Source organism: Chanos chanos, chromosome 14 (assembly GCF_902362185.1).
Source record: "Chanos chanos chromosome 14, fChaCha1.1, whole genome shotgun sequence".
NCBI classification, from domain to species: Eukaryota; Metazoa; Chordata; class Actinopteri; order Gonorynchiformes; family Chanidae; genus Chanos; species Chanos chanos.
Window position 1 is genome coordinate 14196600 of NC_044508.1, and position 15834 is coordinate 14212433.

At 41.7% G+C, this 15834-nt stretch overlaps 1 protein-coding gene across 2 annotated transcripts; it reads right to left on the reverse strand.

Moving 5' to 3' along the window:
* Positions 1–1503: 1503 nt before the first annotated feature.
* Positions 1504–10928, reverse strand: tomm70a (translocase of outer mitochondrial membrane 70 homolog A (S. cerevisiae)). 2 transcript variants are annotated; one of them, XM_030791770.1, is made up of 13 exons: positions 10659–10928; positions 9942–9953; positions 6346–6519; positions 6080–6206; positions 5633–5742; positions 5375–5523; positions 4357–4564; positions 3910–4044; positions 3650–3757; positions 3389–3505; positions 3062–3159; positions 2748–2870; positions 1504–2500 (listed from the first exon to the last, which is right to left on the reverse strand). In XM_030791770.1, exons 1-13 carry the CDS (start codon positions 10893–10895, stop codon positions 2347–2349), a joined length of 1752 nt encoding a protein of 583 aa, XP_030647630.1. In that variant the 5' UTR covers positions 10896–10928; the 3' UTR covers positions 1504–2346. The 2 variants fall into 2 exon arrangements, with proteins under 2 accessions (XP_030647630.1, XP_030647629.1); XM_030791769.1 differs by lacking the exon at positions 9942–9953.
* Between the last annotated feature and the right edge of the window lie 4906 nt (positions 10929–15834).

Below are 15834 nucleotides of genomic sequence, written 5' to 3' on the forward strand. Positions count from 1 at the left end.
TTCACATAGAGGGGAATCATAAAGTGCTACTAAAAAGTGATGCTTAAGAATAATTTGAATTAAAAAGATAACAAGATGAAGCCTAAAATGAGCCAGTCAAAATTCAGTTAATGTCAGTTAATTCAGTTAAAACTCCCAAACTATTAGGAAACCCTTTTGAGACTATATCTTACTACAGTATCTATCCCAAAATCAAAGAACATAAGAACTTCACCCAATAGAGATGGAAGCACGTGACAGAAATTTGAATGTTTAGCTACATGTCGTTTGTGGGTGTTACTTTGCAAACCCTCAGTAAGGCATTAGTGTTCAGGCTTTTAGTGTGCTGACTCACAGGGCCTTTACAGTCAAAGAAAGTGCAGAGAGAGAGAGAGAGAGGAACAGATGTGTCAAAGTGCAGATGTGTTTTATGAAGAATTAATCAGGTACTGATACTTCTAAGAAGCAAAGGGCAGAGGTTGACAAAGGGCAGTATTCCCAAAAAGATGCGTAAGCCCTGTAAATCAGAGGGAAGAAACCTCTCATGGTGAAGCTCAATTTATTCAGTAACGAGAAACTCACTGTAGTGAAACTGAGTGAAATATGACGTAACGACACAACCTGAAGGATGAGAAAATGGATGGTTATACAAAATGCAGAGTGATTAGAAAAAAAATAATAATTAATTTGTACACTCTGCTGTAGGACAGTATATTCAGTGCTTTTTGTACAAGAAAGCAGAAAGCAAGGATTATGAACACATGGTTTGTTAAGAACTCTAAACTGGCCAAAATGAAGCTCAACCTCATAACCTGACAGGACATTTTTGGCATGCATCAGAATGCAGGATTAGGGCAAAGCCAGGATAAGCAAAGTCAGTACTACCCTTGATAATGTTTCAGAAGAAAAGCAGAGGAAAATGCCAGCAGCTGTCTATAAAACATTGGTGAAACATTCTCCATGATGCTGAGGCAACAAAGACTGGTCAATATGCTGTTCATCGTCGGGAGTGTTTGACTCATAACTATGTGATTTATGACTCCTCTTTGTCATTTTTAGGTGCATATCTGAGAATATACTCAGTCATATTTTAATTCTTTTTCCTTTTTAATTCCACTTCAACTGGAGATCAAACGTGATGATCAGAACTGACATGAGTCACTAAAGCTTCATGATAGAACATTTTGTCCCCTCTGGTCTGAATACAGACTAAGCATTGTTTAAAAAAAAAAGGTAATTTAAAAAAAAAAAAAAGAAAGGGAAAAAAAAAAAGAAAAGAAAACCCAAAAACAAAGCTTCCAGTTTTTTCACAGTTCAGGTAGAATCTATTTTGTTTATGGAGACAATTTTATCCAGATTTTGTTCCAACCAAAAGGCTGGAGAGCAGTGTTACAGCAGAATAAAGATATTAACGTTTATTTATAAAGTGAAATTTCACACATGCTGTACAGAATATAAAAAGAAAGGCAAAAAAAAAAAAGAAAAAAAAAAACAAAAAGAGCCCCCTACCCAACCCTCCAAACACACACACACAAACAAATAAATCAAGGTACGGCCCACATCCTCAAAGCTGACTATAGTCGAAGTCCCATTATCACATTTTCTCTTCAATGCCAGTGATACACCAAAGACATCAGAACAGACTAATTACACATACACGTCTTGACTACAAGTTTAATCCTGCACTTGTCAGAGGATGAAAATGCATTTAGTTTTTTTTTTTTTTTAGGATGTGGAGGCGAGCAGACAGAACTGAACAGTCTGCACCATTTTAGCATCACAGTGACAAAAAAAAGACATGGGGGGGGTAGAAAAAACTAAACAAACAAACTTCACAAAGCTTAACTGGTGATGTTCGCTCTGACATTCTTTTTAGTTATTTTAGTGTCTAAAAAAAAAAAAAAACTCAGAAGAGCATGGGTTGAGTATATCTCAAATTTAGACAAATCCTGGTTTAGGTTGGCAGGGACAAAGACGACAGTATGCTTGAGCTTGTTTGTCGTTTAAAAGCACAGCGGGGGAAACTGATTGGGGGGGATGTGTGGTTTGGGGTGTGGCCTGGGCCATACTAAGTGCCAAGAGGGGCGTGTGAACTAAACCACCGACTCTCTTTTACACAAATTCACTCTGTCCTCCCCTGACTCCCTCTATTGTGTTTTTTTTTTTTTTTTACTCCTCCTATGCACCCCTTAAACTCACTGTCGATCGTACTCAAATAAAAGGTGATGTAAACATAGTCTTATGGTCACAGAACCTTTTCGGTTTTCCTTTCTAAATAACGAGTTAATGTCTTTAATAAAATAAAATGATGTGATATGTGGTGGGCAGTAAGAGGAGGTGGGGTGGGAATGGGGATGGGGGGGTCAGTTACAGCGTTGGGGGCTTTAACCCGTATTTCCGGGCTACCTCTGTCTGGGCGTAGGCAGCGTCGCACAGAGAGTAAAGGTGGGCCATCTCCATCTCAGACTTGGCCAGGTTAATGGCCTTATTGAACATATCTATGGCCTTGTCCAGATTCCCCCTGTGGAGAACAGTCACACGTTTAGTCCCAGCACACAGCCTGGATCAAAACACTTTCACAGCAAGCCAATCTGGGAGTGAAACTGCACGACCACTAAACTAAGCAAAGGCTTTTTACATAAAAAAAAGGTCAAATGTCACGGAAATGAGGGGCACGTTTTAAACGAAACAGCGTGACTGTTGATTAAATCCTCTGAAACCTGGTTGTTTGTGAAGTGTGGAGAGAAAAAAAAAAAAAAAAGACCAACCTCTGGACTTCGATGGTTCCCATGGTTTCGTAGGCAAAATCACATTTGTTGTCGATCTCAATGGCTTTGCTGATGAGCTCCAAGCCCATGTCCAGATCCTGTTTCCACTGAAGCTGGAGTAAACTGTAAAACACAAAAAACACTCACTAGACTACATTGCTCCTAGACATCCTCCAGTTCTCACCACACAGTGGAGACAGCAGGACATGTTCTGTTTTAAAAGAGCTAGCTCTTGAAAGACTGTAAGAATGAATCATTGACACGGTTTAAACTCCCTCAGGGAGGGAAAAAAGAGTCAAAAACTTAAGACCGACCCTTTGTGGACGTAGGTTGTGGCGTTATCGGGCTCTAGCTCAATACATTTGTCATACATCTCATCTGCTTTGCCAAACTGCTGCTGGTCAGTCAAAGCCTGAAACAAACCAAGAGATTAGAATATCCTCTGGATAAAACCAGGAGACTCAACAGTCAAGTCACAGGCAGAGCACAGATTGTAAATGTGTGGTAAATGTGTGTCTGTGTATGTAAAGCAGAGTGGGTATTTTTTTTATTCAATGTGTGTGAGGGTGTCTGTTCTCAAATGAATGTAGGCACTTGTATCAACGCAGTTTAACTGTGATTATACAGGTGTGTATGTCTACCTGTGCATAAAGAGCATAGCCCTCTGCACACTTTGGAAACTTCCGGATCACGTCCTCAAAGCCGTCCATGGCCTTCTGAACCTGTGAGGGGTTGTTCCCTGTGTAGGCCTGCCTATACTAAAAATACACAAACCAGAAAGAACATCAATTCCTTCTTTAGAAAAGACTCTTTTTAGATGATGGAAGCAGGTTTAGTTTAGCCTTTGTGTACTTCATATAACCAGATAATGATGCCCAACAGCGCCTCCTGGTGGTACTAACCAGAGCAAAGCACTTCTGCGCCTGGGCCAGGGCAGAGTCTGGACGCAGTAGAATACACTCATCAAAATCAGCTACGGCCTCCTCCACCTGGTCCAGCAGGATCTTAAGCTGTGGGTGAAAAATGACAAAAGACTCAGCCACTGAGTAATCAGCCACTAAGAACCACCCACAGTTCAGTAGTGGATGGGCGGTGGAGTGTTAAAGAGTTACATGCATGGGGTCAGACTCAGCGTTAGAGAGTATGAGGGATGAGATGGTACCTGTCCGCGGTGGTGGTAGACGTCTGCGTTGCGTGGGTCGATCTCGGCCGCCGTGTTGAAATCCTGCGTGGAGAGCTGAGGCTGCTGCTGCTGCATGTACATACTGCCTCGCTTTATCAGCGCGTTGGCCCGCAGCTAATACACACACACAGACACACACAAACACACAAACACACACACAAACACACACACACACACGCACACATAGACACGCACACATAGACACGCACACATAGACACGCACACAGACACACACATAGACACACACATAGACACACACATAGACACACAGACACACACAAATACAAACACACACAAGTTTAACTCTTCACTTATCCATATACAAGAACAACAGCAAAAACCTAATCTAAAAGAATCAACCACCTAACGTCTCTGGAAATGTTTACAGGAATGTCACTGAGCATGTCTCCACTGGTCTGATGTTACCTTGACGTTGGCGTCCTGCATGTTGATGACCCGGTCCAGGTCGGGCTGGGCGGCCGTGGCGTTGCCGATGAGCAGGTAGAAGGTGGCGCGGAGGAGCAGCGCCTCCGCTGTGTACCTCCCACCAGACTCAATCTCCTTACTGCACTCGCTGATGATCTTGTCATAGTTCTCCTCCTCCATATACTGCTTCGCCCGCAAGTAACCAGAGCTGGTACACAACACAACCAGTATACACCATGAACAGCCAACACCACAGCAGCGCACTACACAGTTTACACATTAGACAGGTGTTCCAACACTAAAAGAGCACTGAACAACATATTTATGTCAACTATACAGGTCAACTGAACACTGTATACTTATTACATACTGTAGGAGTTGTTAGCACTGTACACTGAAACAGCATTTCCCAATTCAGTTTTTAAAGGCTTACAGGATTGCATCTCTGAGATGTCTCCCTGCTCTAATACAGCCAATTTGACTCCTCATCTGATATTCAGACTCTTGTTTAACTGGAGCAGATGTGTTAGAGCAGGGAGAGATACACAAAGGGTGCAGGGCTCTGGTCCTCCAGGGGTAGCACTGAGAAACACTGACCCGTGTGTGTGTCGCATGCACCGCCATAACCATTCAACACTATACGAGTTTCACATACCACAGGAGCGTTCAGTATTACAGGGCTGCTGAACAGTTCATGTGCTATAATGTAAACGCACACGGAACATATACTATGTATTCATGTTAGTCTGACTATTCATGTTACAAGAGTGGTACACTGCTGATTCACTCACTCTGCGATCACTGAATACTAAAACAGCATTAAAAGTCTATACATCAACCAAGTTCTAAAAAGATCATTTATGGTCTCAAATCAGGGACCATTTCACAGATCCTATAAAAAGGGGGGAAAAAAGCCTCTCGCCCATTTAGCAAAAGTAAGTCAGCTAACTTAAAGCCCTGGAGCAGGATTACTGTCTAGGTCCAGTCACTTTCTTCCCAAAACATAACGGCATTTGACCTTTCTGTGACCTCTGCGGCCTCGCCCTCTTTGTCCTTGTCCTCATCCTTCTTCTCTCCCTTCTGTAGGGGCTGGGAGATGATGTCATCGGTGAAGGAGCTGAAGTAGGATTTGATAAACTGGGGGGACGGCATCAGAGGCTCGCGGTTCTACGGCGTGAGAACGGACGGAGAGATGAAACCGATTATCTTACAAAAAAAAAAAAGGAACTCGGGTGGCATTTTTAAACGGGAAGCGAAAGCCAGCGCGGGCTCTGACCTTGTATTTCTCTTTGGCCTTCTCTTTCCCAAGCAGCTTCAACACCTTATCTGCCAGCAGCATGCTCTGTTGATTCTGAAAGGCCTCCAGAATACACACCGCAGTCACATCTACAGAGAGCGATAAAAAAAGTTGTAACACAACGCGCTAGAACAGGAACAGGACAGCCTTCAGGGTTTATCTTCCATAATACACACTAAAGTACCAAAAGTTTGCTTTTTTTTTTTGTTTACCATGCCTTTTCTACATACAAATGAGATGCGAGTGGCTTTCAGGTTTTAAAACGATGGATGATGGAATTAGTGTAGTTGTGATGATGCAAATGCGGTGCTTGAACAAAAGGTGAAGGGCTTGTCATTCTGTCGTAACCGTGATAAACGGAGACAGGGTGAGTCGACAGATGTGAATGTAAATGACATGGGAGGCTCGGGGGGTGCGCCGGTTTACCTTCCAGGCACTCCTTTTTGTTGTCGAGTCGTTCCAGGGCCTTGGCCCGTCTGAAGAGAGCTTTAACGTAGCGTGGGTTCAACTCCACAGCCTGGCTGCAGTCCTGAACCACCTCTGTCCACTTCATCTACACAGCGACACAAACACACGGTCACATCGTGCCAGCCCGCGCTCCAGCTCCACGTCACAGTTCAATTGTTTCAGCCTAATAATGCACCTTTCTGTCACGGGGGTTTTCAAACAGAAACCAAACAGTGGTCACTGACCTGTTGTTCGTAGGCTGCGGCTCTGTTCTGGTAGAAAGTGGACAGGTCTCCTTTCTGGTCCTTGGGGCACAGTGAAATGGCCTCTGTGTAACACTGAATGGCCTGCTCATATTTGCCAGCCTTGAAATACTTGTTGCCCTTGTTTTTGGCAGCCTGGGCTCTGTCCAGAGGACTCTGTGGACAGACACACAGACAGACAGAGGGGGGTTGGGAACTGTGCTCAGTGTGCTGGGAGAGTGGAGAGAGCCTCTTTAACATATCAAGCAACATAGATAGATTATTTTCCTCTCTATTATATCTATCTATCTATACATATATATATATATGTATACATACACATACACACATACACACACACACACACACAGGATTGTGATGGCACCAAACAAAGTCAAACACATTTGCAGTGACAAAGGATCCCTGAGCCCTATTCAGTCCAGTTTGCTGATACTGAGAATAGAGAACTAAGCTCACAGAATGTAAACTGAATGCTGCAATTAAGAGTTTGGGGATGTGTAAATCGCAAGTCAAAGTTGTGTTAACATTCACTGTGTGGACCTAAGTAGATATGTCCCCCTTTTTTTTTTTTATTTCTATCTCAATGTGTCAGGCTTGGGGTTTTGGAGGTAGCTGTATTCCTTTAGAAATTTGATCATATAAGACTAGGGCTGCAGTGATATAGAAATCTCCTTACTGCGGTATTCGAAGAATAATATATATAATATAATACCGCAACCAACCCCCCCCTGTGTTTCATTATTTGTTCATCTGAGCGCTCACCACTTGTTGCCGTCACAGTTGTATTTTTTAAGTTTCGCAAAAGCTTCTGTGACTCCCAACTGTCTTTGGTGGGTGCTTGACCCTGCCGAAGTGGTCTCACTTGATGGTCCGAGTCCAGCACACACAGAATGATGCGTTGTTCTCAGATGCGATTTAAGATTTGTTGTGTTAGCCCACTTCACTGATACCTTTTTACCGCAAATGTGACATACTGCCTCTTCTCAATTGGCTGGTTCCCCCTCGTCATTGGGTTCAAACCCAAAATGTGCCCGAACTGGCAATGACACATTTGGCTTTGCAACAAGAAACATCGTTTCTACTGTTCTATCTACTGTCCTAGACAAAAATTGATTGATTGAGTTCTAGGCCGTCGCCTAGGTTAACTGTACTAGTTTATTCATGGCGTGCATTTCAAACACCATATAAAATATTAAATATTTTATTGATTAACTTAAAACTAAAGAAATAAGTCTTACACACATTTAAAAGCATTTTACGTGAGTTTTGTTGCATTATAATTAATAAACATGGGTATAGACAAGGGTTATCATACATTGAATGTTTCCCCCCATAACATTATTTGTTGACAGATGCAGTTGCTCACTACTTTTCAACACCAGACTCGCAAACCACTTCTCCTCAGTGTCAGTCCTCTCGATTGATTTGATCGGTCAGTCGACCAGAAGGTTACTTACATTGACACGATGCGCTTGCTAAATGTTATGCGTATACTCAGTGCACAGGTCTGAGCGTTTTAGAATCGTTTACTCGTTCTCATGTGGAGAAAATGCATGTGCTGTGGACGTGATCCTTTTCATAACGATAGAAAGAAGTGAGTTTCCAAAATATCCGGATATGCGTAGACAAGGCCACAGACCAAGCCAAAAGCTACATGAGGACAACAGCACTCTCAGAAAAGGGGGGAAAAAAGCTGCTATGACGGTAATGGCAGTGAAGGGCTCAACACCACGGTACGCCTCCTAATACCACGGTACGCCTCCTAATACCACGGTATGGTGGTGATGCAGTTATTGCTGCAGTCCTACATAGCCTAAGACCTCTCTAATTCCATATAAATTAATAATATTTTTTCAAATATGTAACGCTCCCATCATCACGAAGCTGCGGAAAGGATATATTTCTAAAGGAGTCTCATTGTGCCATCCACAGAAACTGTCAGTCATTTCACCATCGTGACACGTTCAAATGCAGCTGAAGTTGGAGGCAAAGTGACTAACTCTAAGCAATCCTTACTGCCTTCGGCTTGGCTGGCTGCTACGTCTCCTCCATCTTTCTGTTTAGAGGTATTCATTTCAAAGCTCCAAAAACACATCAGCTTAGGTTCCCAATTAAAAAGAAATCATACAGATCATGGTTCAATGATACAAATGCTTGCTCTGTCCATGTTTGGTTTAATGTCACAGGCCTGGGAGCACGATGCCAGAGGACTCTGTGGAGGTCGTTTAATTGCATTTCTAATCACACTGAAACCTAATCTTAATGGTTTCCAGAAATGTACAGACAGATCTGTCTCACCAAGATGAAAAGCTTTCATTTGCTCATGTAATTAGCCAAAAATGTTGTAATGATGTTTTGCCTTCCACAGACCAAACAGTACTAACTACTACTTCAATGATTTTTGACAAGGGACATCTGACTGACTTTAAGCTTTTAAATAGACTCATATATCTACGCAGTGAAAGTTTTTGTAATGGAGATTTGATTAAAAAAGTTTCACTTGCAACATCCAACCATTTTGTCTCTGCGGTTGGCTTAGCCAATGATCAGTAAACAAGAGACAGGGGATTAGTAGGCATTGTGACTATAAGTCCCTCACGGTGTGTGTGTGTGTATGTACTTAGTCCAGATCCCCCAATAATCTGTCTTCCTACATGAAGACACAGAACCACAGGCACAGCTCCATCTAAACAACATGACAACAGAACAGGAAGCAAAAAAAGGTTGGTGTTCTGCAAATTGTTGAATCTTTTTCATGAAGTAGACAACTCTGCAACCAGTGCTCCATCATAAATGCGCACGTACACATTTTGTATTTCACAAGAATTAAAATCTCAGACAGCAAATTTTCTACCACTATTGGAATATTGAATTTGTACACAGGCAATACAGATTCCGCCCCTTTTGTGAGCCTGCACACTGATTGGCTGAAGAAAACCCTCAGAAACGGTGAGCTGTTGATCTGAGTTAATCCTGACAACTATTCTGACAGATAGAGGACCTGTGCTGTCTCCCCATTGTTATTCAGCATGACAACAATCAAATCTTATCTTAAAACATAAAGTGTGTGTGTGGCGGCAAGCTCTAAAGTACACCTGGCTTTTCACACACTGCCCAGATGATTTCTGACATACACAATGAGTCATCCTAATTATACTTTTATTTTTCGTACGTCTGACGGGTGGAGCTGGAGACACATGTAAATGATACATAAAAGCACATCTTCAGCCAATAATAATCTGCTTTGAGCAGCTGGCAGTGGCTTTGAAAAAGTAAAGTTAATGCATCAGTTTATTTGACTAATTGGTTTTTAAGCGTGTACACTAAACACGAGATTAATTGTGCTACCTTCATTCATTCATTCATGCCTACGACTTTGAAATTAGTGGGTTATAGGGTTTACATATTTCACTTAGATTCAGTAAAGTTTTGCACACAGAGTACAGTCGAATATAGGTGGGTCTCTGTGACCCTTGGACCCTCTCTGTGGTTTTCCGTTTGGTTAAAATTTACAGTGCTCTACATATCAGCAGCGTGAGAGAAGTTATTGCAGATAGGGCCAGGACCCGGCAGGCCACTAAGGCTAAATGCTAACGGCTGGCCTTAGCCGTTAGTTGTGTAATTGCACATGTGGCAAGCTAATTCACCTACATACTTTTACTTTTAAGCTCCTATTTACAAAACGTTTCATTTCTTTGCGAAAACTTATGACGTATTTTTTTTACATTTGTATCTCACCAGTAGATTAGTCGTACGTAACTATGTCGGCAAAAAGAAGGAATTACATTTAAGATAAGGTGCGCAGATTTCTCAGTCCTCGCATTGACTAGCTAGCATGGCTAACTAGCACAGCTTGCTAATCGTGCTCAGTGGTTCAGTACCCGCTAGCTACACATGCAGACTTCCCCGCCCCCATATATTTAACAGATCTTGTACGAGTTCATGAAGAGTAATTAGCAGCAGAAAGTGAAGTTGTAGACTAGTGACTTATAGTGTACGTCGTCAGCTTACCAAGTAATACAATATTCCTACATGACAATAAGTTTTTACTTCCGATCTTATTGAAAACGTGCTAATATTAGCAATCTAGCCACCTGCCATCAGACAACCAACGTTAGCCAAGCCCAACTAGCTCACCTAGCCGTATCTGTCAGTCAGTGTCCTTGACAGCTGTCTCTGTTTGGCAGATAATACAGAAACGACGTGGATAACATTCATTCGTTAAGAGTCTCAGACATTCTAGGTAACATACCTAGAATGTCTGAATGACACTGCACTAACGCTAAAGTTCCTACCATTTCCTCCTGCTGTGGATGAGTTGCTCCATGCTGGCCCTGTACAGGACTAGCACTGCCTTCTGGAGTCTTCCGTTCCCCGTTCCGTTTGCCTTGCTTCTCCTTCGTACGGCTTCGATTCCAAAGGTACAAGGCCCCGGCACCCAGTACGATTGGTGTTCCCACAAGGAGTGCCAGTTGCCAGCGGGGAAGACCACTCCCGGTCTGCGGTTCAACAGGCTTTGAGGCGGCCATCATCCACCATGCAATGGCCAGTGAGCACAAGCACACACCACCTGCCACTACCTTCTCAGCGGGCTAGAAATCAGCGAGGTCAAAGTAGACCAAGTGGCATTGTGGGATACTGGCGGCTGCAAGGGTCGTGTACTCACCCCCGCCCCCCTCTTCCTTGATGTGTCTGAGTTAGAGTTTAACAGACTCCCTGTTACAGCTACAAACACGTATACGCCAAATGGTACACAACCTCAGTGGTATAACATTGTAACTTTTAAAACCATTGTTAAACTTTGAAATGCAAAACTGATCATCAGAGCGTATTACCCATTATGGACAATTTTAATGAAAAGTGATAGAACGTGCGACCCAATGCTACATTTTTTAAAAAAGGATAAATGACAATTTAGCGTGCTTGAAGAATGAGTCGGAGAAAAATCTATTTAGGTCTTCGTCAAAGATGTGAAAGTGGAGCTTTACTTTATGCAACAGCGTCATCTAGTGGACACGATCCCTTGTCAACCATTGGACTTTTACTCGGAGGTGTATTTAGGTAGAGGTACGTTGCCCGTTACAAACGTGCATGTCAAATTAGGCAACAAATATTTACCACAGAGATATGTAACGGCCGGAACAGCACACAAAAGATTTTTAGATTTAGTCCATGCTTTGACTTTAATGTTATGTTTTGCTGGAACAGACTGGTTTGGTTAAGCTAACCTTAACCTAATCTCTAATTGATTTTCAGTTTTCCTTAATATGGTGAACAATATTTCATATCTTTTGCTCAGAGGTACGGTGGCATGGACTTCGGCTGTAAATCGTGTGCTGGCGTAGTGTGAGCGCTGGCCTGGTGTTGATTTTTCATGGTCACATTTTTGTGTGTATTGAACTCTGGTGGGAGCGCGTGGATACAGGCACAGCCACTCGATCCATCTGCCCGGAGGTCAACTGGCGGCAACCTGCTGCGATTTCAAAGGCACCACATGTTGTATCTCATTAATACTGTTCCTCCTGTTTCATTCATTCTACATGACACGTTTGTCCTTCCCCGTTCTGTATTAAACTCAAACGGCACTGGTGCTGCCATGAGAACAAAGTGTAAATATAAATAAAGGGGGAAGACTGATAAAGTGGAGTTACCACACTGTCTCGAATTTCTTTTGTGAAAGTTGTTGCCTCTTTTTAGATAAAAACTGTTAAAGGAAATGGTAAACCTTTTCCGACAATAGCTCCATAGTTTAAAGATAACCTCGGGAAAATTAGTCCGAGAGATCAATCTAGACCTGCTGGTTTGCTTAATCAAATAAAAGGCACATGTTCCTGTCTATGAAAAGTTCAGCATGTAACATTGTCACACATGTTAATTAACATCAAATGCGTTCTAAAAAGATTTAAGGCATAATTCTTAGTGCCAAACACCTTTCTCATTAAACTGTGTAATGTAAACAATGTTCTCACTATGGATTGATACACGGATAATCATTGTCACTGTGTTCAGTGTTCATCAATAAGTGTATTTATAAAATACTACAGTATCTATCTATCTATCTATTGTATCGAAATGAATATTGTCTTCCCTGTGAAGAAAACAATATGTTGTCTTCAGCTGTCTAATTGCCTATGACAGAGACAGTCTAAACCAGGCCCTGCTAGTAAGAGCATGAATCTTCCAGAGGTACTGAAATCTCACTGACTGAAACTTTAGAGCTGTTAGTGCAGTATCAGTATCCAAGTGAATTGGACTGACCAAGTCAGGAGCTTATACCACCAGCCACAATGCCCCCTCTTGAATGACACATGATGTGAAAAATCAATTCAATACAGACCATGCACCAGGCGCAGAAAGGGCCCCTGATCAATCTTAGCTTTGAGCTGGAACACGAGACACAATCAATCTGTATTTGTGCTAAAAATATTCTGATCTGACATGTTGTCTGATGAGTTTGGGCTCCATTTTAGATGAACAGTTTCGCTGGAGACCAGTAATCCAAGAGGATCTTTACTAAATACATAAAACCCAAATATAAAGATTTCTAAAGTACATACAGCACTAAGGTGCGTATTTCTAAAGCACAGGACTGTTTTACCCTCTTGGGCATAGAAAATACTCTCGTCTAGAGTGATTTATACTCAGATTTTGAATCTCTGAGGTTGCTTGGCACTGGAACAATTCAGGAGTTAGGTGCCTAACTTAAGACCATGTTTACACTGAGCTATGAAGGAAAGCATAATCCAGTCACTGTCTAGAACATAGTTAAGTTTTTCTCTCATGTGCTCTAAGCCATGCAAAGCTGACAGTATTCATACAATTAGCAATACAACTTAGTTATGTAAATGCTGGTGTGCAAGTCTGTTACTATCTAAGCTGAGGTCAGTACAGGGAGCGTCCTGAAGTGAGAAGAATTTTACGGGCTTGACACCAGGTGCATCATGGGACGGTGTTATGTGATAGTTGTCTAAATTGTGCCGCGGCCCGAAAACCCTGAGAGTTCAGGTGATTAAAGGTACTTCGGCTTGTTCTATGTCTGCCTGTGTGAGAGAGAATTATTGGCACATGGTCTAAATTTAGAAGTTCTGTCTCCCTATCTTAGAGTTAAGTTCATTAGGACATACTATATTTAGAAATCAAGATTCTGTTTTCTGCTGTCTGTTTACCTGTTTATGAGACAGAATATGTGTCTGGAGATATTCTTTCTTTGTTAAGGTAAATAGCTCATGAGAATGTTTATGTATATTGCAAGTGACAAAGAAGTAAAAATAAACTGAGGCCAGAGCCAGACATTTGTGAGCAAATATTTAGTCTGAGACAACAGACTGTACCAAATGTTGCATTCATTTGTTTAAATAAGCATTCACTGAGGTAAGGGAGAAGATTTACTGATAATGATTGAAAATTGACTTAGGAAGATAGCATATTTTCTATATGTATAAACTCTTTTGATAAAAAAAAGAGAGTAGCGCTTGAAGATGCATTGTAATGTTGTAATCCAAGACCATCATAAAGCCATGATTTGTGTGGAATATTTGGAGGTCTTGATAAACGCAGTCACGCCGGCATTCTTAGCACCATGAGCCAGAGTTCAGTCATTTAGAGGATAATGATTTAACCATATCTGCTTATGGTTGTTCTGCTGAGGTTTAAATGCGGCCAAAGGTGAAGTAATGAGCTTTAGTCACCCTGACATAATCGGCAAAGATGGTTCCATCATCTGTGTCCCCGAGTGATCTGTCTGTCAAACTTAGTCAGAACCTTAAGTCTGGACTTTTCTACAGGAGGCTAAAATGACTCACTCTGCTGTCTCACTACAGCTACAGCTAGAGATGTCAGAAAAAAGAAACTTTTTCTGCACAAGATGTCTAAAAAGAAATACTTCTACTGCTACTCCCGCCACTACTACGACTGCTATTAACAACAGCAATACTATTACTGCTACTAATAGTAATCAAAACATTCGCTTACATACACTTTTCCAATGTAAGGACAATTTCTAAAAATGGTTACAAGATACAGGTATGAAAGAGTAAGTCATGTTTAAATCTGGAGGTAAGCTGTTTTGGAGAGTTTTACCTTAAACCACAAAATCACAGTTGCTGTAGATTTTAGCTCTGACCAGTGAACTCATAAAAGCTTATTATAAAAGGAATATGGAGAATATAGTACATTCTTAAGCATGTCCAAAAAAACCCCCAATAAAAACAAAACAAAACATGCAGTCTTATTTCTCGATATATTAAGAAGGACCTGTTCAGACAGGAGAGTAAAAAATGAGAACTACATCCCACATGTGGCAGTTTGATTTGCCCTCGTCTTTTTCACATTCCTTTTCATTGCACTGAACCTAAAGACCAAAGGGCACAGGTCTTAAAAATGACTGACAGATTACAGCAACAAACCTCTTCTGTTTGAATGGATCAAAGCTCTTTATCAGGGTACCTAAGAGTCCATTAGTAGAGTACGATTGTTAATAATTCATTGATGTACTCTGGATTCGGTGTAGTATGAAAATAGTGCATAAATGTCAAATAATAAGAGTTTCGATAAATAATTTTAATAGCCTCCAAAACTGAGCCAAAAATGGAATCCAGGTGAGACGCCAAAAAACATTGACTGCAATGCAAACATATGCGAACATAAAGAGATCACAGTGTCGTTCTGTAGTAACCATATCATTCATTCCTCTCTATACCAGATCAGCCATACGTCCACTCCATACATCTCGACTTCACTCATTAAACCACTGATGACCTGCTCTATAGTAAACCACTGACTGTACTCGGTTTTAGGTCACTCATTCTGCACTATTCTGCACCAGTGCTCGGTTTGGACTGGAGCGGTTTGGTCAAATCATCAGTGCACTTCTGTGTCACAGCTGCGTATGAGGATGAACACACCGTGGTTTTCTATGAAAGAAAAAAAAACAAAAAAAAAAAAAAAACAGGGTTGAACAAATTTGTCAATGAGCCAAAATGACTCACATAAAAATTCCTCCTTTTCTCCAAACAGACGCCCCTGAAAATGCAGCTACAACGTGTTTGGCTGTTTTCACACTGCCTCAGCTGTTGAGACACACTTTGTACTGTACTGACGATTTGACCCATATGTGCAGCAGACGGAGGCAGCCAAAAATAAATAAATAAATAAATAAAAATCATCACAGTCTCCTTTATAGATCTGAGAGACACACAGCAGTTCAACAACAGGTGCTCTACATCTCTGTCAGAACAGGTCAGTGAGGTCTTCTGCACTGTACACTGCCCCTTTGCCTTGGGCTTATCAGGAGAACAACTGGAGCAGGACAGGAGACAGGGCTGGAGGGGTTCGGTTGCGCCCCAGTTCTTCTATGAGGGGGGCTTGTCATATTCTAGAATGGGGTCAGCCCAAAAATACACAGCGCACAAAGGAGAAAAGAGGTTAGTCTCTGCTGCATCTATCTAATGAGCATCATTTTACTGTATACAC

Coding starts and splice junctions, on each gene's coding strand:
- tomm70a (XM_030791770.1), bottom strand. CDS start 10,895: ATGATGGCCGCCTCAAAGCCTGTTGAACCGCAGACCGGGAGTGGTCTT. Junction 3,160..3,388: donor GCTATGCTCTTTATGCACAG/GTAGACATACAC, acceptor GGTTTGTTTCAG/GCTTTGACTGACCAGCAGCA. Junction 2,871..3,061: donor ACAACCTACGTCCACAAAGG/GTCGGTCTTAAG, acceptor TGTGTTTTACAG/TTTACTCCAGCTTCAGTGGA.